The sequence below is a fragment of the Conger conger genome, chromosome 17 (genome assembly GCF_963514075.1).
Source record: "Conger conger chromosome 17, fConCon1.1, whole genome shotgun sequence".
Classification (NCBI taxonomy): Eukaryota; Metazoa; Chordata; class Actinopteri; order Anguilliformes; family Congridae; genus Conger; species Conger conger.
The window spans coordinates 32152891-32179721 of NC_083776.1; the positions used below are offsets into that span (position 1 = coordinate 32152891).

Consider the following 26831-nt stretch of genomic DNA (forward strand, 5'->3'; position numbering starts at 1 on the left):
GTGTAGCAGTTACGTGCCCTGCGATCTTGTAAACCAGTTCCACGGGATTCGGAGGATTCTTTCTTAACAGTCATATTCCTGGAACTGGTCCGGCGATGAGAACTTTAACTTGGTTTATTTAATTTTAATTTTTAAGCATATGATTTGTATTAATTTTCCAATCTCATTTGCAAGATATTTTTTGTTTGTCATGGGAATAAATTAGAATCGCTCTTCTGCCCGCTACTCTTGGAAAACCCATGCAGTTGGATTGATACCTCCTTGCTTGGCGATTTCAGGACAGACCGCGGATTATTGCGTGCATGTGTGCTCCGGAAAGGACATCGGCAGCGGTGTGAGTCGCCGCGCTCTACGGAATGTGCCCCCTTCCCATCGGACCGCTAAGGGGAATTAACGCTATCTTGTCTGAATGAAACACTAGTTTTTTTTTCCTTCTTGCATGCGCGAGGAGACCTGGAGCTATCCTGGTGCGCTGGAGCATCCGCGCTCGGCAATAGCGACGGCTTGTCTGCCGTGGTGGGACTGAGCTCGGAACAAGTCTCTCCGTGGGGGATTTGATTTATTTTTCTGCAACTGGAACAGGATTACAGAGTTTGGTTGTGTGTCAGTTTGTCACAGTCATTCTCTTTGGTGATTTAAAACAGTTTCCCCCGTTATTATCGTAATCTCAGATTGTGACAAAACGTGGTGTACAATAATGGGGGACTCGATGTGGAGATACTATTTTGGAGTTTTGTTCATTGCGTGCAAGGTGAACCTGTCCCGGACACTCATTTTAGAGTCTATCTATTGGAACACGACAAATACCAAGTAAGTGAAGCAAGTATGCCCACACTTTTCACTTAGCCTGTATGGAATGTACTGGCATATTTAAAATACATATACGATTTTTTGCGCTAAACTCATTAGATTTCGCCAAAAAATAGAAAAGAATAAAGAAACAAACATTTTCCTGAATATTATACATTCGGTATGGGTAAGTGGGTTTTCAGAAGATTTGTTAATCATTCATTATAATATTCGCCTAATTGCGCGAGATGCCGTTGTATTCACTTGAAATCCACAGGCAGGCATCAAAGGACAGTAGGAAATCCATGACCTCCATGGTAACCGGGCAGATAGTTTTTGCCTACTAAGTATTTCCCTGTTTATTTCGTTTATTTTGTTTAGTCTGTTTTTTTTCAACAGTCTGTTAGGGAGTAGGCGATGCATAACCTATTACATAGCCTACGTTTCCTCACGACAGTCTCCACGAGAGGCCGAGCCAATGTAATATTTTCTTTATTTTAAGCTCCACTTCAACGAACGAGTGTTGTTTTATATCTGAGTTATTAATAAAAAATTTGTTGCGATGACGTTATCACCATTATACAAATTGTTGCGCTGATTTCTAAAAGCACGAGGCCCAACAGAAGCGGTCTTTTCGCATCAGCTGCGAGTAATCATATTAAATGTCATATGTAATTTTACTCAATTATATTACCTATATTAGGCCTTCTTATATTGTTCTATTTTCCGATGTGAGTAATATGTTAGTAGCCTTTTGTTTTAGATTTTTTAACACCACGAGGACATAAACTTTTACTTGTATTATTATATTGCTAGTGGAAAAACAAGAGGATTTTCCCACCATTGAGTGTTTTGGCTATTATCATGGAAAATTAGTCGGCAATATTGGGACTGCCAGGAACGTAGGCTAACTGTGCTTATATAGGTAAATATGGACAAAATATACGGGCTTTACGCATAGGTGAGTCTGAAATTGGTTAAATGCACGCGCTGAGAAAATTGCACATTCATGGAACTGGTAAGTTAGTGGTGATTTTATCATACCAGCAGTTATAATTCATAATTCAGCTTTATGTTAATTAAAAGTAACCGCATAACTCCCTGCGCTGAATTAGGCAGTAGTTTACTGTGTATTTAACAGGAGGATTTTAATTTTAGGCCTTTTCAGAGTTGCCCTTCTTGTTTTGTCGATATGTCGTCGCATTTAACTTGAGCGCGTTCAACGATTCAGGTCTGTCTTACGAATTCAGAATACTCTTTGGGGGAAGCGAGTGTCAGCCTCCTCCTTCTCCCCTTCTTGAAAATCCATCAATGCATAAATAAATATCAAGTGACAGTTGGGGGCAATGCGAATGCCTAACAGGTGGTCTTTGGTGGCTTTGCGTGGAGACAGTTACAATCGTTAGGCGATTTCCACCGAAAGTTCCGTCTGTAGGCTACTCATATTGCCTATTATTTACATCATTTGTATATCATACAATCAACAAAAATATTGCTTCAAGTTTCTATGCAATCCCAGCTACAGAAAAGCCCACGGTGTCCATGATAGCGTACGAAAATTAGAGAACACAATGGGAGAGGATAGAGGATGCTGTTTTGCATTATGCATCGAGTAGGCTATCCAAGACGCCATTGGTTCAATGAAGCGCGATCTTGGGACTAGGTTAATAAACACATTGTGAGACTTCCAGATCACAGTTACAATTAAGTTATAACCTGCAATAAAAAACTGTCGTCTTTACTCAAGTACAAAACAGATTCGCTACTGTTTTTTAACCGGCTGAAAAATATAGAAAATCGGGTTTTAAATTTGAGGAGGTAAGCGAGAGGCGGCATGTGACGTGTGATGAGATAGTGCTCGGAGTGGTTATTAGATCATTGATCTGCAGGCAGTTAGCTGCGGGGAAGCAGGCGAGATGGAGCCGATAGTTTTACGGATGAGGGAATTCCGGCAGAATGCGTGCTGACGGGAGCGCCACGGATTCGGAGGCTCAGAGAAACGTCTGATCGCTTCGACTCCTTTTTCATTCAAAGAGAAAATTAATTTTATTCAAATTTTACTTTCCGACGTGTCACTTCTTTCACAGCGCAAAATAAAAGTAGACACAAAAAATAGAAACTGAATCATTAAAATAACTTATAGTCTGTAAAAGATGACCGTCTGTCTTTTTGCATAGGCTCAGTTTTAGCAAATAATCACAGCTGTTCCTTTTCGTTTAGTGAGTTATATTAACATAGTTGGTATATTTGTGCTTAGCAGTTTACAAAAATATAATTTTCATGTGAAACATTAATTTAAAAAGCAGACCTGTAGGCTATAGACTGAATTAAGTTAGGGTTTTTTTTCATAGTAAATTCGTTCTTTTATACAATATTCTCTTCATTGTGTATACTGTATATTAATAAAAAAATAACTGATAGTCAGCCCCACCTCAAAGTGTTCTCTGAGGGTAAAAAATAAATGATATTAATTGCATTAAATATCTTTTTTCTACCCACTTCTTTTGCTTTCATATGACCCGTGGTTGTATAATATAGAGTTTAAATCTAGCATGTTTTAGATCTGGCCTTTTTGCCGGTAGATTAAATCTAATGTTTATGTGGGCAATATGTTCGACGTAAGGCCTCTATCTCATTTTTGTTTGGAGGGGCAAATCCTACAAAAATAGCACACCCTGCCCCGCTAGTAATCATTGTTTGCCCCACTGTGCCGAAAAAGACTAAAAAACCTTGTGTGCTTTTGTGAACCATGGAATAAAATGCTAAACCGAGGGGCCAGGCCTGTCAGTTTTAAAGCTCGCTGTTGTTTATGCTTTACTTGAAGCAGTGTGTGAGCTTCATAAAGGTTTCCCCTCCTGGTAATCCATTTTGTAGTTCACCCCAAGAAACAAAAGTGGGGCCTGCTTTACATGGTTTATTCCGGGGGAACGGGCCTGCACTGCAATGGGTTCATTAGGAGATTACGCTGCATGCTGGCCCTTTGTAGCCATAATGGGGAATAGAGATGCAGATCCTCTGTGAAAGAATGACAGGGCAGCTTGCTATGCCCCCGGAGAAAACACTGAAAGTAAGCTGATTGGCTGGACCCAGAATAATAATCATAATTATAATAATAATGCAACTTTTTTTTAAATACCCCACCCCCACCGCCAATCAACAAGTTTACAAGGAGGGTGGCTGGATTTAACAAAGAAAAGAACGAGGGATTTGGGGGGGAAAAGTTAAATCCTTCCAAAGTATACAATGTACAGAAAAGGGAGTGCCGAAAGGGGTGTGTGTGTGTGTGTATGTGTGTGTGTGTGTGTGTGTATATGTGTGTGTGTGCGTTCCCATGAATAAAAGTTTTGCATCAAGCCTGCATAAGAGAGAGAGCGAGAGACCGAGAGAAAGAAAGAAGGAGATAGAGAAAGAGGTCGGGCCCTAGGGGCCGTCTGGTTGTTATGCGGAGACAGAGAAGGCCTCACAGGCCTGGATTACAGGATGAGAGCCAGTCTGGCTGAGGGTTTAAGGGACGGGATTGGGTGTCGGAGGGATAAAGGGCCCTCAGATCGGCCCCTGGTCCGCCGTCGGGTGAGACGCATTTCCCCCGCTCCGCCCGCTCCTCCTTTCCTACGCTTTTATTCCCCTCTCTCCTGCGCTGCTGAACGAACACGTCTCCGTATCAGAGGGAGGGATGGCTGAAAGTCAAACAGTTTTTTTCTTCTTCTTCTTCTTCTTCTTCTTCTTCTTCTTCGCCCTCCCCTTTTTCTGCGGACCCCCCTTCTCCGACCGTGCCGTTTGTGGAGCTCCTGGCGGAAGCGGAGAGCTGCGGGATTAGGCGGAGAGCGCCGCTGTGCTCCGTGTTTGTTTAGCCGGGGCTGCGCGCTCAGCAGAGATAAACACAAACTGAGAGGAGGGAGCCGAGTGGTGTGAACGCAAGGCGGTGGAGAAGTGGAGATATTTACAGAAGCCCTTCCCGTAATGTCCGGCGGTGTGCAGTACTCGTGCGTGTTAAAGCGAGTGGGCGGTGAAAAAACACAGTACGGCAAAGCCGCTGAAGTTTACCGGAGGCTTGGCCGTCCCATTGCTAGTACTGCATCCTCCGGCAGAGCGCAGACGAGCTCGCCTCCCCCGGAAACTCACCCTGCCGGCCTGCGCAGACCCCCAGCCCAGCTGCTCTGATTCTGTACCACAGGACTGCGCAGACCCCCAGCCCGGCTGCTCTGATTCTGTACCACAGGACTGCGCAGACCCCCAGCCCGGCTGCTCTGATTCTGTACCACAGGACTGCGCAGACCCCCAGCCCAGCTGCGCTGATTCTGTACCACAGGACTGCGCAGACCCCCAGCCCAGCTGCTCTGATTCTGTACTGAGAGGAGGACTGAGAGGAGCCGCTAGCGAATGATAGGGCAGCACCCTGACTGAAGCCCTCCACCCTGAGCAGTGCTAGGGCCAGGTGTAGCTCACCCTGCTCGGCTCACGGGAAGGGTCAGCACACCGCCAGGTGTGTCACCGCACCGCAGACTAGCGCTTTAGCTAGATGCTATCCAGTAGCCCCCGGGGAAAAAACACCCTTTAAATGAACGACAAAACAGATGTCAGCCAGGGGATTACTTTCAATTCCTTTTTCACTCTTTCTTCTGGCACATCTGTGTACTCTGGATTGCTTTTTATCAGATATGAGAGGAAGGAAAACATTGCAGCAATACCCCAGCGCCTGAACCGCGACCGTCTGGGCGCGGTCAGCTGATTGCTCACGCTGGGTGTTGACAGGAGAGATTTCTGTCAGGTTTCTTAGAAAAGTTTGGCGAGCACAGCCCGACAAGACTTAAAACCGGAGGATTCTGCTCACGTAAACCCTGCCTTTCCTGTTAAGAGACCAAGGAGAAGGGCTACATGTTTTTGTCAAATATTAAACTCCTGTTTACCGCTGCTGCCTGCCGTCTGCTGTCTGCTTCACAGAAAGACTCGGAAGAAAAAATCAGTCAAAAAATCATCAAATTCAAAAATGTGTTTTAAATTGAAATATTCTTTCTTGACACAAAGAGGCATGGTGTTGCTAGAACAACCAATTTACATGCAAAATCTAACAGAGAAAGCCACATGACGGACACTTGCAGTATACTTCTGTTTTTAAAGAATTGGAAGAGATATAAGAAGATGTATAAGACTATCGTCAACATTATATTGATTATTATTCAAATGAAATTGACTATTATTTTATGGGAAATGTAGTTTTGGCCCCACTAGGAGGACATGCAGTCAATCAATAGCAGTGCATGATTCAGGGCAACACAAAATGTCCGCCCTCTGGCCGGGCGAGACGGTGCACAGGTCCCTGTGTGTCCCGGCCCCTGTCCTGTGCGGTGTTGAGGCCTGATGGCCGGTTGGGTTCAGCGTTCGTCGTTAGGGTGATAACTGTCCGTCAGCGTCGTGTAGTTCACACCTTTTTTTCCTCTTCCCTGACCCGGGGAATATTTACGACTCTGACCGGTGAGAGAGTGACGGACAGCATAAGGGCCGAATGTGAAGGGGCGGGGCCAAGGGTGGGAGGAGGAGGTGCTACAGTCGTTTCCCCAGAACCTGGCCTTTATTCACACCCCCCCACCCCCCACCGTCACCCTGTTGGCTGATGGGATATGGAGTTTGGGCGTAGATGTCATGTTCCTGCTGAAGTACTGGAGAGTGGCAGTAATGGTGGTGTGTGTCTGGGAGGTCTGCTGGTAACCTTGGCTACCCACCATTTTATTTTAATTGTGCCGAAAATGGATGTCTTTTGTTGTGCGGTCTGGGCTGATTGTGCTCACCACCCGAGAGATACAAATGAAGGCTGGCCCGCGGTGGGAGGCTTTCAATAATGTAATCCGACAATGGCTTTTCTCTTTTAGTATTGATTCAGCTTCTTAGATCAGTCTGGAGGAAAATGAACTTGAGGCAGAGAGAGAGGACAGAGAGAGAGAGAGAGTGAGAGGTGTGTGTGTGTGTGTGTGTGTGTGTGTGTGTGTGTGTGTGTGTGTGTGTGAGTGTTTGTGTGTGTACATGCATGTATGTATGTGTTCGAGCATGCGTTTGTGAAGAAGCATCATTTTTTAGTTTGCCGAGGGAGACAAATGCTTGGGTCTCAGATGCATTTCCTCTTGATTATGAGGAAAACAGAGGCATATTTAGTGATTTACTGTTTATTTGTTTGCTCTAAAGCAGTTGTTTAGATATGCTGGGAGGGAACACCCTCGCACTTGTTCTGAGACAGGGATTTTAAAAATCATTTTCTGTTCATCATTTTGTTTTTTTTTATCATCCTCCAAGGCTCGATTCAGCCTCTTGTCTTTCCCTGGAGGTCAGAGTTCAAATACTGGGCCCTGTGCCAGAACTTTTCTGTAGCAGAGTGGGCGAGTGAGCTAACAAACATAAAAAAACAGAGAGTTATTTATGTTTTATACATTTATGTAGTGATATTTGTATGAGTATGGTCTCTCCTGGGGGACTGAGGTGAAAACAGCCTGAGGGGAGGGGGGAGGCGGGTGTGCTTGACGTGTGTAGCGTGTTTGGCCAGTTTAGCATGTTTTAGTGCCTTATACAGGAATGTGAATACGAGCTTGTCTGCTGCAAACAACATATAGGGTAAACAACAGAGGATTGTGGGGCGGCAGAAGACCAGAGTGAGCCCTCTCTCTCATTCTGTCTCCCCTCTGCTTCTGTCTCTCTCCTCTCTCCCTTCCTCTTCTCTCCCCTATGTGAGGATGAGAGTCTGTTTACATTTTCTATAGACTTTTATCCCAGGCGATTTATGAGACCACTACGGCAAACACCGAGTGCATATAACCAGGGCAACTACAAGTGCCATAAGAGCATAGGGCAGCAGCACTGAAGATGTTTAAGCACAAAGCTGATCAGACTCAGCTCCCACACCAGTGAATGAAAGGGGATATTAAGTGCAGAAGCTCTGAGAGGAGAAATAAAATAAGGTGATATGAGGAGAGTATAATCTGAGCAGAGATGACTGGGGGAAAAACACTTATGCTCAGAGTAATCTGTGCTCGCTCCTGTTTTCATAACTCGGAAGAATAACCTCTTTGTTTTCAAACATTTGAATTGTGTAATTGCAGTTGCTAGTTTGTGACAAGCCGTTTAGCCATGTTAGTAAGTACAAGTTTGGCTTTAATGAAGCAAATGTCTTAAGTGGACCTCTTTTGAGTTTTGTCCTGTACATCTTCCAAATTAAACAAAATAGAAGACAATGGGAGAAACAATTCCCAAACTACCATTCCCAGTCCTGGGTGGTTAGACGTCTCAATGGGAAGTTTTCATTTGTGAACTCTGCTTATTTGAATATAGTGCTGAAAAGTCAAAGAGAAGCAAAAAGGTAAAAGTGAACAAATAAAAAATAACATATGCAACAGGTTACGTTTTGATAAAAGCAAGTTTCTAAAAGTGCTTTAACAGAAGTCCCATAGAGTAAATTAATAAATATCATTCTCAGTTCAAAAATAAGCTAATTAAGTATGCTTTTACTTAATCTTCCAGTATTCTAATCAGATTTAAAAGTTAGGAAGTTCAAGTAATACAATCAGACCTGAGTGAAATCATTATTTGAGATACTATATGCCAGAAAGCAGAAATAAAAAGATAATTGTTTTGCTGTTAAATTCTCAGGGATCTATAGGAGTGCATTTTTCTATTTCTACATATCAGCATGTTGAAATTGTTGAATAAATATGTAAGTCGCTCAGTATATGAATGTAATTCATATAAAGAGCTAAAGTATTTTTCACACATCTTTGGCCCGGGTCTGGTTTTCTGTGACCTCTCTAACTGGTTCTTCTCTTCTCCACTCTACCCTCAGATTTTCCCAGGGACAGGGACTGGTGTTGTACCCTCAAATCGGGGACAAGATGGACATTGTGTGCCCGCGGGTGGATGGGGGGGTGGGCGAGGGGGTGGAGTACTATAAGCTGTATATGGTGCAGCAGGCGCAGCTGGAGAACTGCGCCATCACCAAAGCGGACACGCCCCTGCTCAACTGCGTCAAGCCCGACCAGGACGTCAAGTTCACCCTCAAGTTCCAGGAGTTCAGCCCCAACCTGTGGGGCTTGGAGTTCTTCAGGGGACGCGACTACTACATCATCTGTGAGTACCTGCCTCGGCCTTCCCTCAGTTACGCTGAGGCTTTGTGGAGCGGGGGGGCGGGGGGGTGGGGTGGGGATGGAGGAGGAGGGTGGAGGGGAAGAGGTGGAGCTGAGAGTGCCAACCGTCTGGGTTTTTATGACCATGAAAAATTTAGTGGGGGAAGTTGTCTGAAGGAAAATCAATTGGATTTTGATTCCCATTCAAATGAAACTCTGTTTAGAAGTGTGCAAATTAGTCTTAACAAAACTGATTAATTATCACATGTATTTTCATGAGAAAAAAATTCTCAAACACCTAGAGATGACTAATTACCCCTTTTTTTTAAAAAAGAAGAAAAAACTCAAAACTTGGTCTGTGTGCAAATACTTAACATCTGGCAAAGTATTTTGATCACAGACTACGTTAGCTTTATTTTTTTGAATTATTTATTAGTACTGCCAAGGTGGTCAAGAGAATACTCTCATTAAAATGCAAAAGCAACAATCAGCCAATTTTCTGAAAAGTTTGTGTATGGCAGCCGTGCCCTTCTACATGGTGCTGCCACATGCATATTTATGAAGTAGGTTCGAGTATTTCTTTGAGAAGTTACCTTACCAATTTGAATAACTTAATGAAGTAATTAATTCCATCAATATTTCTTCCAAGACCAGCAAAAACTAGCAAGCTATCTCTCACATTAGCTAGTCGTACACAATTCTGTGTTGTCATATACTTCACCATGGGGGGGTCTGGGCCATTGTCTTTGAGTGACATGGTCTTGTTTGTGTGACAGCTACACCCGTAGGCTGGCGTACAGAAACATGGTTACTCCCTCCCCGTTCTAACGAAGACACGGGCTGGACCATCTGCGCGTTTTTGCTGGGGGTGTAGTGGGCTGCACCATCTTTGAGGATTTCAGTATTAGGAACAGATTATCACTGACGGACTGCTGCTCATTGCACAGTCGACTGGGAGAAATGTGTATGAGATTAATATACGTATGCTGCTAAAACATCTGTATAATATACACGTCTGTACTCTTAAGATATTCAGAATCAGAATCAGAAAGCTTTATTGTCATTGCACAAAAACAGTACAACGAAATTTGATGTGCAGCACCTAAAACGATACATGCATACACACACTACACACACTACACTATTCCTTAAAATATTCTCCATTTTACAAAATAACTGCAGCCCAACCTATGGAGAGTTGTTAGTACTTTCTCCAACACGCAGATGTAGAAACAGAGAGGGAAGGAGACGTGTCACTGCGGAGCGACGGTGCGGTCTCACTCAGAACCTGAGTGGGGGAGAGGCTTTGATCTCGCTCCTCTGACTGTGGGGATCAGAGCCCCTGGCCCCCGGCCGAGCTCCACAAACAGAGTTACTGAAGGACGGGTTTCTGATCCCCGCCTCCCCCACCCCTGCGACACACTACCGGCCTCTCCTTTCCCCTTCCCTGCCCAAAACAAACTCCCCAGACAAGAGCAGACACGCACTGGCCGTTTCCACGCGCCCGTTCATTATTCGTGTATTTGCTTTGCGCTCTCTGTGCCGTGTCTGTGGATGAGGTGAGTGGCTTCCTCACGACCTCCCGTCTGTAAGAGGAGTGAGAGAGCGAGCGGGTGAGGGGACAGAGAGAGAGAGCGAGCGAGCGGGTGAGGGGACAGAGAGAGTGAGCGGGTGAGGGGACAGAGAGAGAGAGCGAGCGGGTGAGGGGACAGTGAGAGAGAGCGAGCGGGTGAGGGGACAGAGAGAGAGAGCGAGCGGGTGAGGGGACAGAGAGAGAGAGCGAGCGGGTGAGGGGACAGAGAGAGAGAGCGAGCGGGTGAGGGGACAGAGAGAGAGAGCGAGCGGGTGAGGGGACAGAGAGAGAGAGCGAGCGGGTGAGGGGACAGAGGAGACGTGATGAATGACGGGGAGGCTCTGGGCTTCAGGCCTGGCTGTGCAGAGGCAGCTTTCACACGCTGTGCACAGGTCCACACACACACACTCACACACACACTCACACACACACTCACACACACACACTCATACACACACTCACACTCACACACACACTCACACACACACACTCATACACACACACACACACTCACACACACACTCACACACACACACACACACACACTCATACACACACACACACTCACACACACACACACACATACACTCACACACACACACTCTCTCACACACACACTCTCTCACACACACACTCACACACACACACTCACACACTCATACACACACACTCACACTCACACACACACACTCACACACACACACACACACACACACACTCATACACACACACACACACACTCTCACACACACACTCTCTCACACACACACTCATACACACACACACACTCATACACACACACACACACACACTCATACACACACACACACTCACACACTCACACACACACACACTCATACACACACACACACTCATACACACACACACACACACACTCACACACTCACACACACACACACACACTCATACACACACACACACTCACACACTCACACACACACACACACACTCATACACACACACACACACACTCATACACACACACACACTCATACACACACACACACACACACACCGCGGGTCCACAGGTCCACGCTGAGTCTCCTGGCTGCAGCATCCCTGCTTTTAAAGCTTTTTACCCTCATCCCTGACTGCCTTTGCTGTGCTCACCACTCCCTATCACATGGGTCCTTTTACCGCCCCCTCTCTCACTCCCTCTCGCCTTCTCACTCTCTTTCTCACCCTATCTCTCTCTCTCCTTCTCACTCTCTTTCTCACTCTCTTTCTCTGTCTCTCTGTCTCTCTGTCTCTCTCTCTCTCTCTCTCTCTCTCTGTCCCTCTGTCTTTCTCTCCCCCCCGCTCTCTCAAGCTGTTTCTTCTCCTCTGTTCTTGGTCAGACCTTCAGCCCAATTCGATAGATGACAGTAAAATTCTGCCTTTAAAAGGGAAAATCCAATTGTGCAGCAGCTGCAGATTCCTGCTTTTTCAGCCCTTTTTAAAGGAATGCTAATTCGCTCCCCGGAGCGCTCTCCTCTGGGTGCGCTTGGCTCACCGTGGCCCTGTCGCTACGCTAACACGAGGCAGAGGCCCGAGCCTTAATAAGAATTCACAGCAGGAGAAGGCCGGGTTGTGTTAGCGTAGCGCACGCTGTCGCTCCAGGCTGGACACCAGCCGTGTTTAACTCCCTTCTCTTACGTTAGAGGCCTGAACTGTTCGGTTTTTTTTCTGCGCAGAAGAAGTCGTTAGCTAAAGCCTACTTAATTCCAGGAGGTGGGCTTTTAAGTCTTGTGTCAATAGGATGTGCAGATTATGAAATTCAAAGAAAATGTGTTTGAGAGTAAGCTAAAACAAACAAGGTCACAAGCAGAAAATGTGGCTGTTCTATTTCTTTCGGGACGGGACCGGGTGTAATTGAACGTAAAATCGTAACGTCACCCCCTCCCCCCGCTGCACATAAAATAGGCTACCATCTTTATTGATCTTGTCATAGTGTCATAGCCCTGCACACTGGTAAGCTTCGTGATTAACTGGTTCTGTCTGTGATCTGATCCAGGCCAGAAAGATATGTGAAATACTTTAACTATTTAGATGCTGGTAAAAATGTGAGAAAACTCCTGTAGATCTCTGAGAACTTTCATCCGAACGTCTCAAAACGAAATGTGGAATCAAATGAAAGGATGTTCTCAGTATTGTTGGAAGAATATACTTCCTTTAAAATTGACAATAATCTGCAGAAACTCTGCTGGCGTCTACAGGTATTTAAAATGAAGTATTTGCAGAACCTTGTTTGTTGTCACTTGTCGATTGAAGTGTTTGTCTGGGACGCTGCGGTGCGGTTGTTTATCTTGCTCTCTCGTTCACGCCCGCTCTTGCATCGTGCGTTCCTGAGCTGTGTTTTTTCATCCCGGCGTCAGGTTGTGCATCCTGGCAAAGAGAGAGACGTTTTAATGTGCTCCCAACACCGCAACCCACAATGCAGCTCTCCGTCTCCGAGGCGAGGTTGAGGAAAACGCTTGAAGTGACGCGGCTCCCGGCTGGGAAACGCAAAGAGAGAGCTGTTTGATCTAAACGGTCTCTGGTGTGACTGCTAGCATAGCCACCACGAGAGAGGGAAGGGAGAGAGAGAGCGAGGGAGAGAGCGAGAGAAAGAGGGAGAGATAACCGGAGTGAGCGAGCAGCTGGCGTAGTGCACTGTGGGGGTAAATTGCGTTTGGATTTAGTTTGCCGCTTTCCTGAATCTCAGAGGAGTGGACAGCTCACCGTGGCCCTCTGTTTGCTGGATGCCTGCTGCTGCTGTGTGGTTTTAGGGTGATCCCTGCTAAACGCTCCCTCAGACAGGGTGGGGGTGAGGTGCGCGCGAGCAGCTGATGCCCCCCCGCTGTCAGAGTACATTAGGGTATCCGTCCATGAGTGACGCTAACCGGGCAGTGACCCCAACAGCACAGCCATGCTTTAACGCTCCGCAGCCAATCAGGGGTCAGCTAGCGCATCATTAATATCATTACTCCCACTGCATCTGTCTGTTACACACTCTCTCTCACACACACACACACACACACACACACACACACACACACACTCACACACTCACACACATGCTCTCACACACACACACACACACACACACACTCACACACTCACACACTCACACACTCACACACATGCTCTCACACACACACACACACACACACACTCACACACTCACACACATGCTCTCACACACACACAAACTGAATGACTATCCCTTGTTTTTCTTTCTCTCTTGTTCACATCTCTGTCCTTGTCTTTGTTCTTTAATGCAGATAAGCTGTCTGTCTGTTAAGGCCTTAACACTGTAAACTAAAGACACAAGATGGAGCTTTATGTGGGGAGAGAACAGCAGTGCAGAGGCGGAGAGCAGCTGTCTGTGCCTGACCTGCTCAGCGAAACATTCACTAGGGGCCCTTCCCTCTGACTCGAGGAACAGGAACATGGAGCTTGTCAGACTCTTGTCAGACTGTAGTGATGTTGCCCAGACCCTCAGAAAATAAACAGGGAAACAGGAGAATATGTCCAGTAGTTGCTTTAGTGCGAGCCAACCTTTTTATGGCTTAAATACATGTAGATGTGACGGGCAGGTGGAAGCTCCACTCCAGTAGCTGCTCCTGACACGAGCTGTGCATTTTCCCGGGTGCCATTTTGTTCCCGGTGTTTCCTCGGGAGGATGCCTCTCGGGATGTGTGTGATAAAAGAGCCTAATCTCCACCTTTCGCCTCTCATACACGGCTCTCTCGTCTCTGCCTTTCTTCGACACACACACTCTGTTACGCACACTTCCTTTGACACACACTCTTTCTGTTACACACGCTCCGTTTCGCTATCTCTTTTACATCGTTTCACGTTTTCTTTTTTCGCCATTGACATGGCGTAGGGCGGATTTTTCAAAGCTGAGGTGAAATGAAACTAAAGAAACAGTATAGAATTCGCTCTTGTCCGTGTGACAGCTCTCAAAAAAGTGGCAGGTATTCACTGAAATAATGTGTGATCTTTTATGGACATTTAATTATGTAAAGTATTGTATGCACACATGCACAGTGGGCTTACTGTCTCTGTCTGTCTCTCCGCAGATGCGCCTATTCACCAAGCAGCTATTGTGATAGTTCCTTATTGGATTGCTGTTGTGTTTTAATTAGACTCTTCCACACAAAGGCAGAGTGGTTGGTTTGAATTAACAAACTGACAGCCGTATTAAGTAAACAACTGAGAGAGTTGCTTTACTATCTGGGCTGAAACACATACATATTTTCAGCCTTAGTGGACAGCCAAAGTTTGCTTTGGTGTGGGGTCTTTTACTGTTGGTGTTGGCACAGTTTGCAGATGAGTAATGTTTTGAGTGATGTTGAGGAGTGGTGTGTTTGTGAGGTGGGCAAACTAGGAATTTTGTGTGGATGTGGGCGGTGGGGCGGTGTTTGCATGAGAGAGATAAGCTTGTCCAATATAGGACCTGTAGCCTGATAACTCTTAGCACTATTTCCCCTAATCGCTAGAGTTCCTCTAAAGTCCTCTGTCCTCTCGCACATGTATGGAGACTGAGAGAAGCAGCAGGCCAGAGGTTACTCTGCTCTATCCCAGCCTGAGAGAGCTGTGTATCCACAGCTGAAGGTTACTCTGCTCCACCCCAGCCTGAGAGAGCTGTGTATCCACAGCTGAAGGTTACTCTGCTGGACCCCAGCCTGAGAGAGCTGTGTATCCACAGCTGAAGGTTCCTCTGCTCGACCCCAGCCTGAGAGAGCTGTGTATCCACAGCTGAAGGTTACTCTGCTCTATCCCAGCCTGAGAGAGCTGTGTATCCACAGCTGAAGGTTACTCTGCTCTATCCCAGCCTGAGAGAGCTGTGTATCCACAGCTGAAGGTTACTCTGCTCGACCCCAGCCTGAGAGAGCTGTGTATCCACAGCTGAAGGTTACTCTGCCCGACCCCAGCCTGAGAGAGCTGTGTATCCACAGCTGAAGGTTACTCTGCCCGACCCCAGCCTGAGAGAGCTGTGTATCTGGGTCCGGTCTCCGGGTGTCACGGCCCTGCACCAGGCTAGTTTGTCTCCTTCAGAGCGTGGCTGTTTCGTGATGAATCTCTGTCGCACCCGTGCCAGGGAGCGTGTGGCCTGCACACGCCTCTTATGGTCGGGAGGAGGCGGGGGTGAGGCCTGATTCCAACGCAGGTCTGGTCCGGGCTGGGCTGGGCTGGGCTGGGCTGGGCTGGGCTGGGCTGGGCTGGACTGGTCTGGTCCGGTCCGGTCCGGTCCGGTCCGGTCTGGTCTGGTCTGGTCTGGACTGGGCTGGTCTGGTCTGGGCTGGGCTGGGCTGTGCTGGGCCGGGCCGGTGTCCGGGGAGGGTGAGGGGCTGAGAGAGAGAGGATGAGAGAATGAACTCCACAGTGCATGAATCATTGTGGTCGCAGGAAAAAATGACACAGAACATTAATGCCCTCGTTCCTTCACCGTTTCCGCATGGGTCTGCTGGAGTAGCTCTCTTTTTATGTGCGTACCCCCTGCCCTGCCCCTCCCATCTCTCTTTCACTCTCAATCTTTCTCTCTCACGATTTGGTGCAAAGATGCAACGAGCACATTCCTCTCTCTGCATGCACTTACAGATTAAATAGACACTGAGGTTTCCTGCCAAACATGCCCCAAACTACAGAAAATGAAAACCACACTTACAAGCCTCAATAACAATTTCATACGGAATGGAAGGGGTTAAATAACCAAGGGACATGGTTTTATTTTCTTAACTGAGGTAATCTATATTGGTTTCAGGTGACTGTCTGTGGAGACGTAGTGCAGAGTGCGTTTATGAGCACTGACAGTGGGTGTGTGTGTGCGTTGAATTAGTTTATAGTGTGTTCATGGGTACTGACAGGGAAGGGAGTGTGCGTTGAATTATTCTTGAGTGGCTTATAGCTACTGACAGAGAGGGTGAGCGTGAAGACTTTGTGTGGAGCGTGTTTATGGATACTGACAGAAAGGATGTGTGTGCAGAACTGGTGTAGTGTGTGTTCACGGGTGCCGACAGGGAGGGGAGTGTGTGTTGAATTAGCGTAGAGTGTGTTTATGGGGACTAACAGAGAGGGTGTGTGTGGGGACTTGGCGTAGCGTCGATCTCTGCATTCCCCTGCTCTACAGACAGAGAGGTCTAGTCACATACCAGCGCATTAATGCTGTCTGTGTGTGCTTGCCTTTGTGTGCACGTCATGCATGTTTGGAAACTGGTAATTTGCAACAGATTTTTCGAAGGATTAATGAACGCACACACACATGCACATAAATCTCAAGCCTTTAAGAAGCTTTTCACATGGTTGTGTTACCATGTGCTGAAAAGCTACAGCTCGGCCCAGACAGAGAGAGAGAGAGAGAGAGAGAGAGAGAGAGTGAGAGACGGAACAGCGCGCATAACAGGCTACAATGCTTGTAGGAAGGCTCTTAATTTTGTATGCACTGTGTCACCGATTAACATTCATTTGTACTTCATAGAATGACCTGTCAAAGGTAGAGGGGACGGAGGGGGGAGGCAGCCAGAACAGCGCATGATTTTTTTGAATGGCGATTACAGAGATAGCTCAGAAACACCTGCTTTTTAATTCTCTTCCGGTTGATAAAAGGACTTTTGATTGTGGGAGGGGGGGCAGGCCGCGAGTCCCCCGTCTCTCAGCGTAGCGCGGAGGGAGAAAGGCCAGCGCTCCCTGGCAACGGGCCAGCAGCTAAGCCCTTGCATCTCATTAGACGTGTTACTGACCTGATGGCTCGCGAACTGATTATCGGCTGCAGCGACGCGGAGCCTGCCGGCGGTATTGCGTCATCCCGCATCGCCTTCGCGGTCCGGCGACGCTAACGTCGCTTATGACCTTGCCTTAGCCGCGCGCTGCGCTCGCAGAACGCGCGGGGGGGAAACCTTCTCTGCGCCTATATTCTTTACGTGTTCCTCCTTTTTTAAATCCTTCTCCTCCTTACGCCACCACAGCAGCTGTTAGTGTCACCTCCCCTCTCATACACGCGTCCGCAGGGGAGGAGTGCCCCCGATTCTGTGGCAGGCTTCGCCTTCGTTCTGCTTTAAAGTGTCTTTACTGCCCTGTAAGCTTCTTCAGCCTGGAGTTGGGTGAGGTTAGGTGAGATATTCACAAGGCTTTAATTTCCTGACCCTCATGGCACAGGGAGGCCAGATTGAAGTCGGTTTATGTTTTGGGATGGCGTAGACCTGAAATTGCAAAGTATGCCTGGGAACGGTCCTATAATAAAGTCCTATTCTTCTCCTGTGTGTTGTAGAATTTAATAGCTGATAACCTGCTGGAGAATTTCCCCATGTTCTTGCCAAGTTTTTTTTTTTCTGCCTTTGAGTAGAAGTACCTTAGTTCCTGCACTCTTGCTTTCTTTTTTTTAATCTTCAGAAAAGCTCATTACTGTCAGTGAAATAATTATGGCACTTACAGAGGTAACTGTGCTTCAGTGAAATTAACAGACTTGGCCGCCTAATTCACTGCACGGTGTAATTAGTTCTTTTTCTGTAACGCTACGCACAATGTGTTCGGCCTCTCACCTGGTCACCTGCCACGGACGCCTGTCTCCTACCGAATGAACCGGAACACTCCGTGTGAATCACTCCCGGCTGACTCACTTAGCGCTAGTACTGTACTGCGCGTTATTCCTGGTTTTCCTGCGTCACAGCAAGACTGAGCACACTTGAGATTGAATGTATATGTGTGTGAGAGAGAGAGAGAAAGAGAGAGAGGGAGGGAGACAGAAGGTACCTTTTTTGGTTATATTTAATTTGTTCTTATATTTGTTATCTGTCTGTTGGGCCTCGGGGTGGTGGCAACTGGGATTGTGATTTTGAACTGGGTGGAGTACATGTCTTTCAGCGGGTATTAATGACAGGATATGTTCCATTCTGCAACTCCCTTACTCTCATATTTCTCTCATATGTGTTCTCTCTCTCTCCCTCTCTCTCTTTCTCACTCTCTCATTCACACTGTGGTAGAGGTGAGGTGGGTTCTCAGCAATCAGTCGATCACTCATTCAGCAAATCAGTCGCTCAGTCGATATGTAGCCTCTGTACTGTAATGCGTGCTTTTGGACTGTGTTCAGAAGTGTGTTTCCCTGTGTTATAGTTATACGCATGATCCACGGGGGTGTGTTGTTGGGGTTGTGAGCCTGGTGGTGGTGTTGGTGTTAACCCCCCTGGTCGGTGTCGCTGAATTATACATGCAGAAGCTCTTTAATTAGACCGAAAAGCCGCTTTCAGGCTGTAGATCGGCCTGAGGGATTCCTCCACACCAGGGTGGATGACCGGCAAACAGAAACAGCCTCTGAATCGCTCAATGTGTAAATAAAGAAAGAAGAAGAAGGAGGGGGGAAAACAGCGGTCACTTCCAGTGCAGCCATGTCTCCCGCGAACACGCCGCTCTTTTATTAGTAACACTAATTAGAAACGCAGGCCTGTTGCCCCCCCCCCCATCCCCCCCGCGCTCCTGTTTAATTCTGACTGCTCTCCAGTGCACTCATGACTCTCTCTCTCTCCTTCTCGCTCTCTCTCTCTCTCTCTCTCTCTCTCTCTCTCCTTCTTGCTCTCAGCGACGTCAAACGGCACCATGGAGGGGCTGGACAACCAAGAGGGAGGCGTGTGCAAGACCAAATCCATGAAGATCGTCATGAAAGTGGGTCAGAGTAAGTACAGCGCCAAGGTCTTTCTTCTGGACATCTCAGTGTGTGCGAACCCCTCCCTACCTCCCCTTACCCTCTCTCTCTCTACCTCTCCCTACCCTCTCGAGCTTCTTCCTTTCCTTCTGTACTTCCTTACCCCTCTACCTCCTCTTTCTCCACCACGGTTTTCCTGTGTTCCTCGCCCCCACAGTTCAGTTGTACTCCAGTGCCAGGGCATAGCAAAGCAGTTAAATGCGTTATAAGAAAGAAAGAGACAGAGGATAAAATGTAAAGAAACTGCTATGGGAGATGGCAGTAGGCCTCGGTGAGTGAGTGCAGTGCTCTGGCAGTAGGGCGGTTGGCGTGTGGAAAGGGGGCCGTGTGGAAACGGGCGGGCGTAGCGGGTTCCCGCTCCGCGTGACTGACGCTGAGCGCGCTCGGTTCCAGCCCCCGTCATCCCGACGCTCCCAAATCGGAATGTCATGCGGACAGCTCTCCCGGAGCTGGGACAGCTGTCCCCGGCCCAATCCCCTCTGCCTCGGAGAGACACGCCGGCCCCAGGCTCCCCGCCCGGCTGCTCGGCTCGCCCTTCTCCCGCTAACCCGCGGACGCCGATCACAGCCACGCCCTTACTGAGCAAGCTTTACTGCTGCTGCAGTCACACTCTGAGCCCACTGTGCCGTTACGAACCAATGAACATTATAACCGATGAACAGTACAACCAATGAACAGTATAACCGATGAACAGAACAAACAATGAACAGTATAACCGATGAACATTTTACCCGATGAACATTATAACCGATGAACAGTACAACCGATGAACATTATAACCGATGAACAGTACAACCGATGAACTTTATAACCGATGAACAGTACAACCGATGAACTTTATAACCGATGAACAGTACAACCGATTAACATTATAACCGATGAACAGTATAACCAATGAATATGATTTTGGTATGAGAAACAACAAGAACTATCATAATAATAAAATAAATGGGTATACGAATCAGAAAATCAATTCACCAGACAAATGAACAGTTACCTAAAATTTTTTATTATTATTATTATTAGGGTTGCATTATTGGGTAGTGGCTCTGTGTGATACTAATAAAATGGAGTATTAAGGTTTCCGTGTTGAATCCTGCAGTTCTGCACTGTGGCATTCTGTGGCGCTGGCAAAGACTGTAATTGGTTTTTCTGATAATTAATAGTTAGTATTTATTATTAGTAAAAAATATCATTGCTGCTGAGGCATTTCCCAGAGACAGGCTGTTGAGGGAGACGATGAACATGATGATGGTGTCATCGTTAGGTTAAAGAAGGAGAGTCATGACTGGACCTACATTTGTGTGTTTGTCTCTTCCAGGTCCTTCTGATCCAGTTTCGGCCAAAGATTACCCCACCCGGTACCCCCCCAAGCACCCGGTGGGAGGGGGGAAGGACCCCATCAGTAAAGAGAATGATGTGGGCGATAAACATGGCGGTACGTCCTATCCTATCATTTCGTGGGGGGGAGGGCGGTACTTTTTAATTATCTAAGAATGCATGCTTTAGTAGATAGGTGATGCAATATTTCAGAGGGAGAGAACGATTACTGTGGAAGGGGTTGAGATGTGTGTGTGTGTGTGTGTGTGTGTGAGTGTGTGTGTGTGTGGGAGACAGACGAGTCTCTCACTTGCCTCTTTAGTCTCATCCTTTCTTTTTGCAAAGCTGAATTCCTCCAGAAAGCGGTCCAATCACTTTCGTGTGCTCTTGGCTTATTGCACCGGGCTCTTATCTTTATTAAATTGCCGTTACATTTGGAAATAAAATCTCAATTTCCGAAATGAGCTAAAAAGTAGGAAAGCCCTGACCTGCTCAGCCAGCGCATCATTAATCCGGCGTGTCATCCCTCAGATCTCACACTACCGCGTCACGGTAACCGACCGCACGCCCTCCATTTAACATTTAAACAGAGAGCCTGAGTCCATCGAGCAAGGGCCTGCACCCTGGTCCTGCTTCTGTCCTCTCCAGGACCAGGCTTGGGCACCCATGAGCCGAACGCTGCTCAGATTGCGCTGTTGTGTTGGGGGCGGTTTATGAAGGAAGATCGCAGGGTTGTCTTTACTAAATAAACACCTGTGTGAACAATCCCCTTTCCTGGCTCCGGGCGTTCAGGCCCAGCGTTCTCGCTGCTCCTTTTGAAATGTATTTTCGTAGATGTCCAACCTTCAATACAAGCTGAGCAGGTTTGGCTGCCGAATTTGAGTAGGCAAAAAAAAACGAATCCCACACTCGCCCTGGGGGAGAAACGGTGAGACATTGCTGTAAACTTCCTCGTGCTCTGCCTCGGTGCTCACCATGGCAACGGTGACCTTTCTGTCACCTGCGGCATAGGGGTGGATAAACGGCAGTGAAGGAGGGTGACTGGCAGGTTGGAGGTTAAAGTAGAGTGGGTGGGGTTCCTGTTCAGCTCATTTGTGTAGGGATTGGGATGGGTAGCAGACTGTGGCGGGGTACAGTGTATTTCTTTGCGGTCATCGCCTGTTGACGATCTTCTCCTCTGTCTTTCATGTCAGGAGTGATTGGTTTCACTCGCTGTCTGTTCGCCTCTCCCTTTCTCTGCAGAGATGCACCATCACTCACTCAATTATTGTCTCCTCTGTAGAATTGTCCTCTTCCTCTCTCTTGCTCTCTCTCTCTCTTGCTCCCTCTCTCTGTCACAGTTCAATTTTGGCAGGAAAACTGAAGGAATACTGCCAAGAATACAAAGAAGGAATACATTATGACATTTTAAATATCTTAACTATGCCATAATGTTTACAATACATACATAAAACTAATCGTAATATAAAAATAAGCAAATGATACAAAATACAGGTATCTCTCTCTTGCTCTCCCTCTCTCTCTGTCTACCTCTCCCTCTCTCTCTCTGTCTCTCTCCCTCTCTCTCTTTCCCTCTCGCTCTCGCTCTCTCTGTCTCTCCCCTCTCTCTCTGTGGTACTCATATACTCTCTCTCTCTCTCTATCCCTCTCTCTGCAGTAGTCATACTCTCTCTCTCTGCAGTAGTCATACTCACTCTCTCCCTCTCTCTCTCTCTCTGCAGTAGCCATACTCACTCTCTCTCTCTCTCTCTCTCTCTCTCTCTCTCTCTTCTCTCTCTCTCTCTCTCTCTCTGCAGTAGTCATACTCACTCTCTCTCTCTCTCTGCAGTAGTCATACTCTCTCTCTCTGCAGTAGTCATACTCACTCTCTCCCTCCCTCTCTCTCTCTGCAGTAGCCATACTCACTCTCTCTCTCTCTCTCTCTCTCTCTCTCCCTCTCTCTCTGCAGTAGTCATACTCTCTCTCTCTCTCTGCAGTAGTCATACTCTCTCTCTGCAGTAGTCATACTCTCTCTCTGCAGTAGTCATACTCTCCCTCTCTCTCTCTCTCTGCAGTAGTCATACTCTCTCTCTCCCTCTCTCTCTCTCTGCAGTAGTCATATTCTCCCCTCTCTCTGCAGTAGTCATACTCTCTCTCTCTCTCTACAGTAGTCATACTCACTCACTCACTCTCTCTCTCTCTCTCTCTCCCTCTCTCTCTCTCTGCAGTAGTCATATTCTCCCTCTCTCTCTGCAGTAGTCATACTCACTCTCTCTCTCTCTCTCTCTCTCTCTCTCTCTGCAGTAGTCATACTCTCTCTCTCCCTCTCTCTCTCTCTGCAGTAGTCATACTCTCTCTCTCTCTCTGCAGTAGTCATACTCTCTCTCTCTCTCTGCAGTAGTCATACTCACTCTCTCTCTCTCTCTCTCTCTCTCCCGCAGACGCCTCCCAGCGGGGCGAGCCCAACGGAAAGGGCGGGAAGCCGTCCAGCATCATCGGCTCGGAGGTGGCGCTGTTCGCGGGCATCGCGTCGGGCTGCGTCATCTTCATCGTCATCATCATCATGCTGGTGCTGCTGCTGCTGAAGTACCGGAGACGGCACCGCAAGCACTCGCCCCAGCACTCCACCACGCTGTCCCTCAGCACGCTGGCCACGCCCAAGCGCGGCAGCGCCGGGGGCAACAACAACGGCTCGGAGCCCAGCGACATCATCATCCCGCTCAGGACTGCAGACAGCGTCTTCTGCCCGCACTACGAGAAGGTGAGCGGGGACTACGGACACCCCGTCTACATCGTGCAGGAGATGCCCCCCCAAAGCCCCGCCAACATCTACTACAAGGTCTGAAGGGCTGAGCTCACAGGCAGCCAGGGCGACCGGCCAGCGACCACCTCGTGTCATTACTATTATTGTTACTATTGCTATGGTTATTATTAATATTATTATAATGGTTGATGTTATGACTGTAAATTGGGTGGTCTGGAGCGCTCCTGGACTGCCGCTGGGTCGGTGTTGGGGTGCCTCTCCGCACCGCAGCGGCCTGCGTTGGGCCGGGATACAGCGGGGTGCGGGTGGGGAGGGCAGAGGAACAGAGGCTGTTCGATCCCCCCACCCCCCCCCAAAAAAAAGGAACGTGACTCTACTACACCTCTATGCCTGTAACAGGATGGCAGAGAGAGAGAAAGGAAGAAAGAAAGAAAGGGGAAGAAACGAAATGAGAGGATTGGCGGACCGCTAACCCCGTTTTTCGTGTTTCTTTCGCCCGAGTTATTTTTCTGGAGACATTTTATGAATTTAAGACGGAGAGGAGAAAGCGGAGAGTTATGTCTGGACGTTGATGCCATACTCTCCCCTCGGACGCTCGGAGCACTCTTGCCCACACACACCTTTGTTGATTACTTCAGGACCTTCTTTTTTTTCCTCACCCTCACTGTCCACCATTAACTTCTTGTGTCATTTGTTTTCCTTTCCGTTGTTACTTGAAGGTTTAAAGTGTTTTTTTTTTGTTTTGTTTAATGAGAGGGTTTCATAATGTACCTCCCATTTCAAGTACCACATACAGATTCTTTTTAAACCTTGACTTTGACACGGATCCGTTCCGCTCGTACGCGCATGCTGGTCGCGCGTCGCGTAGCCAGACAGACGACTCGCACGCGGTGAACACAGCCGAGACGCAGAGGGGCGGGAGGAGAGGCCGGAGAGGCGTTAGCTGATTGGACGAGGAGCAGGCCTGTCCGTCCCTAATTCTGTACAGGAGGCTCTCTGGTGGCAAGGGTTGGGACAAGAAGATGGCGAGGGATTCGCGCTTTATTGGACGCCCAGTAGTGGTGGCTCTGCTGTAAAGCAACCAATCAGAGCTCACACAGAGTGTTGAGCTTGGCCGGGGATTATCGTATAGATGACCTCATTGTTTGCCCCCTATGTGTCGGAGGACTGAATTACAATGGAAGGGGATTGGCATCTGTTGGAGTTGTTGGGTTGGGACAGGCAATAAGAATTAAAACCTTGCCTTACTGCAGTCCATGTGAAATGGAGCCCTACTCCTGCTGAGTATTGGCCATGTGTCTGTGAGCAGAGCAAGAGAGGCTCCGCACAAGCACAGGAATACCAGCCACAAACCCACTCATTTATCTTCATCACCGTCTTATTTTCACCATTCTTAGCAGATTGATGTACCTTTTAAAGGAGAGATTTGAGCAGACAAGGAATAAAAAGATAAAATAAAAAATAAAAAAGATGACTATTTATGATCGAGACACATAGCACATGTGACAATGTTTTTAGTTTTTTTTGAGGATGGTTGAGTGTGAAAGTAAATAATAATTTATGGTAAATGCACATTATGCAAGCTAGGTTTTTTATGATTGACATTAGTTTTCATTCGCATTTTAATGGCTCCCCCCTTTATGTCTAAGTTGCCTTTTTAAAACCCTGGGCTGGAGAAGGGGGGAGAGGGTCAGAAAAATATCCGTGATCCAGGACAGGTAAAATCAGTGTAAAAGTCTCTCTCTGAGCTCTACAGCGGGTCAAAAGGGAGGCAAAGCATCAGCCTGGCAGAGCCCGCTGATTCCACTGCATATCCTCCTCTGCTGCATTGTAGCTTTCCCCAGAGGATTCCCGGGAACAAATTCCCACAATTCCCTATGGGGCTTTCCTTCGTTGTTTTGTATGCTTGTGTGTGTGCGTGTCTGTGTTTGTGTGTGTGTGTGTGTGTGTGTGTGCGCGTACCACTTTGTCAAACAAAACACAACTATTTTTGTATCCGTCATGCAAATTTCATTTCTATTCCTCACACCTTCATGACGTGTCGTAAAAAACCAACGAAGAAGAAACAAATGGATGAGTGCGGACATTTCACCCTCGCTTCACCACTGTTCACAGACGCATGTATTCTTTTCCATTCCTCCATTCAGAACATGACTCTTACCACATAAAAAAGCCTTTTGTGACCTGAAATTGCACCTCTGTTGGGGCTGCAGAACCTGCAAATATGCAATTTTTATTCGTGTTTTGGTTTTTAGCAATTACGAAAAGATATAAAAAGTGTTCTTATGGTAATGATGGAAAAACTCATTATGTGAACCTACTGTTAGTTCATTGTTTTCTTTCAATTTGTATTATTTTCCTAAATCGGTCCCTTCAGTATCTTGTTTGACTGTGTGCTGTAGTTAAGAGGTAAACTGTGAAAAAAAAACAAATGCATCTGGTTGATTACAAAAGGAAAAAAAAAAGAAAACAGAAAAACAAAAAACTGCTGTTGGCTTCCTGTCCACCTGGGACAGAATATGACAATCTTATTAGTTTCTTTAAATCTGAAGACCTTACCCAGCAAGCACAATACATTTAAGTAATGTTGCTGTGTTGTTTCATCAGCTTGATGGAACTGGCTGCAACGTTACGATGACGTTGATAGTTAGCTGGGCATTGCGTCTTCAGGCTGTTTGTAAAATGCCTTGCTCTTATGGTCAACCCTGGTCACTTGACTCTGAAATTTGCACCGTACATCTGTAGTTAAAATATTGTAAATACGTTAACGTTTGTATTGTATATTGAACCTGGGTTGTTACGATAGCCTTATTCACCTTTTAAAAAAAATCAATGTGGAAAAAGAGAGAAAAACAAGAGACACAACATGAAAACGATGTACTTTTTTGGTTACCAGCTTGTGTAAATATGGAAAACGAAACCTGATAATTTTTTTTATAAACTCTTAAGTAAGATGTTTTGTATAAAATTTGAATTTTTTGCAATGTATTTTAGCTAGAACTCATCAGAAAGCCTGTACCCCTCCATCCCCCCTTTTGCACTGTTTCATGGAAATTTGGTTTAAAAAAGAAAAAAACTTGCCAAACCGACTGCTGCATATTTGTGCCATAGGTGTGTACCATAAATATTTATTTAATTAGGTTTTTTTTATTTGTTTTAATTTTTGTCCAGTTTGTAAGTAACAGTATTATGATTGAGTTGTACAAGCCTCCCTGGTTTCTTTAGTCTGTTATGGGTTCTAGGTGGTTTTAGTCCTGCCCTCCAAGGCTGTGAATAATGACACACATTCCACCTGTCTGTTACAAGCGGAAATGGTTTTTCAATAAAATGTTTTTCCTATGGAAATGGTCTCTGTCTCTCTGTCTCTCTCTCTCTCTCTCTCTCTCTCTCTCACACACACACACACACACACACACACACACACACACAATAACCTCAAGAAAACCAAGTATAAATGAAACAGAACAAAAATGATCTTTAAGATACAAGATAGGACCATGCACATTTAGATTTATTTCCATGGGAAACAGCCAGGAACACTTTGCTAGACATTTCCTGTAAGCCTACTCTTGCAGGTTTACATGAATCATAACATAATTTGCACTATAGCTACATTAGTGC

At 46.8% G+C, this 26831-nt stretch overlaps 1 protein-coding gene across 1 annotated transcript; it reads left to right on the plus strand.

The window, feature by feature from the left end:
- Window positions 1-26555, plus strand: LOC133116534 (ephrin-B2a-like). Its single transcript, XM_061226184.1, has 5 exons — window positions 1-810; window positions 8612-8895; window positions 19025-19117; window positions 20469-20585; window positions 22888-26555. Exons 1-5 carry the CDS (start codon window positions 698-700, stop codon window positions 23289-23291), a joined length of 1011 nt encoding a protein of 336 aa, XP_061082168.1. The 5' UTR covers window positions 1-697; the 3' UTR covers window positions 23292-26555.
- The last annotated feature ends 276 nt before the right edge of the window (window positions 26556-26831 follow it).

What these genes read in the sequence shown, in the direction of transcription:
- LOC133116534 (XM_061226184.1), top strand. Translation starts at nt 698, where the DNA reads ATGGGGGACTCGATGTGGAGATACTATTTTGGAGTTTTGTTCATTGCG. An exon ending in TGGAACACGACAAATACCAA is followed by an intron (nt 811 to 8,611) that starts GTAAGTGAAGCA and finishes CTCTACCCTCAG; the next exon opens with ATTTTCCCAGGGACAGGGAC. An exon ending in TGTGGGCGATAAACATGGCG is followed by an intron (nt 20,586 to 22,887) that starts GTACGTCCTATC and finishes TCTCTCCCGCAG; the next exon opens with ACGCCTCCCAGCGGGGCGAG.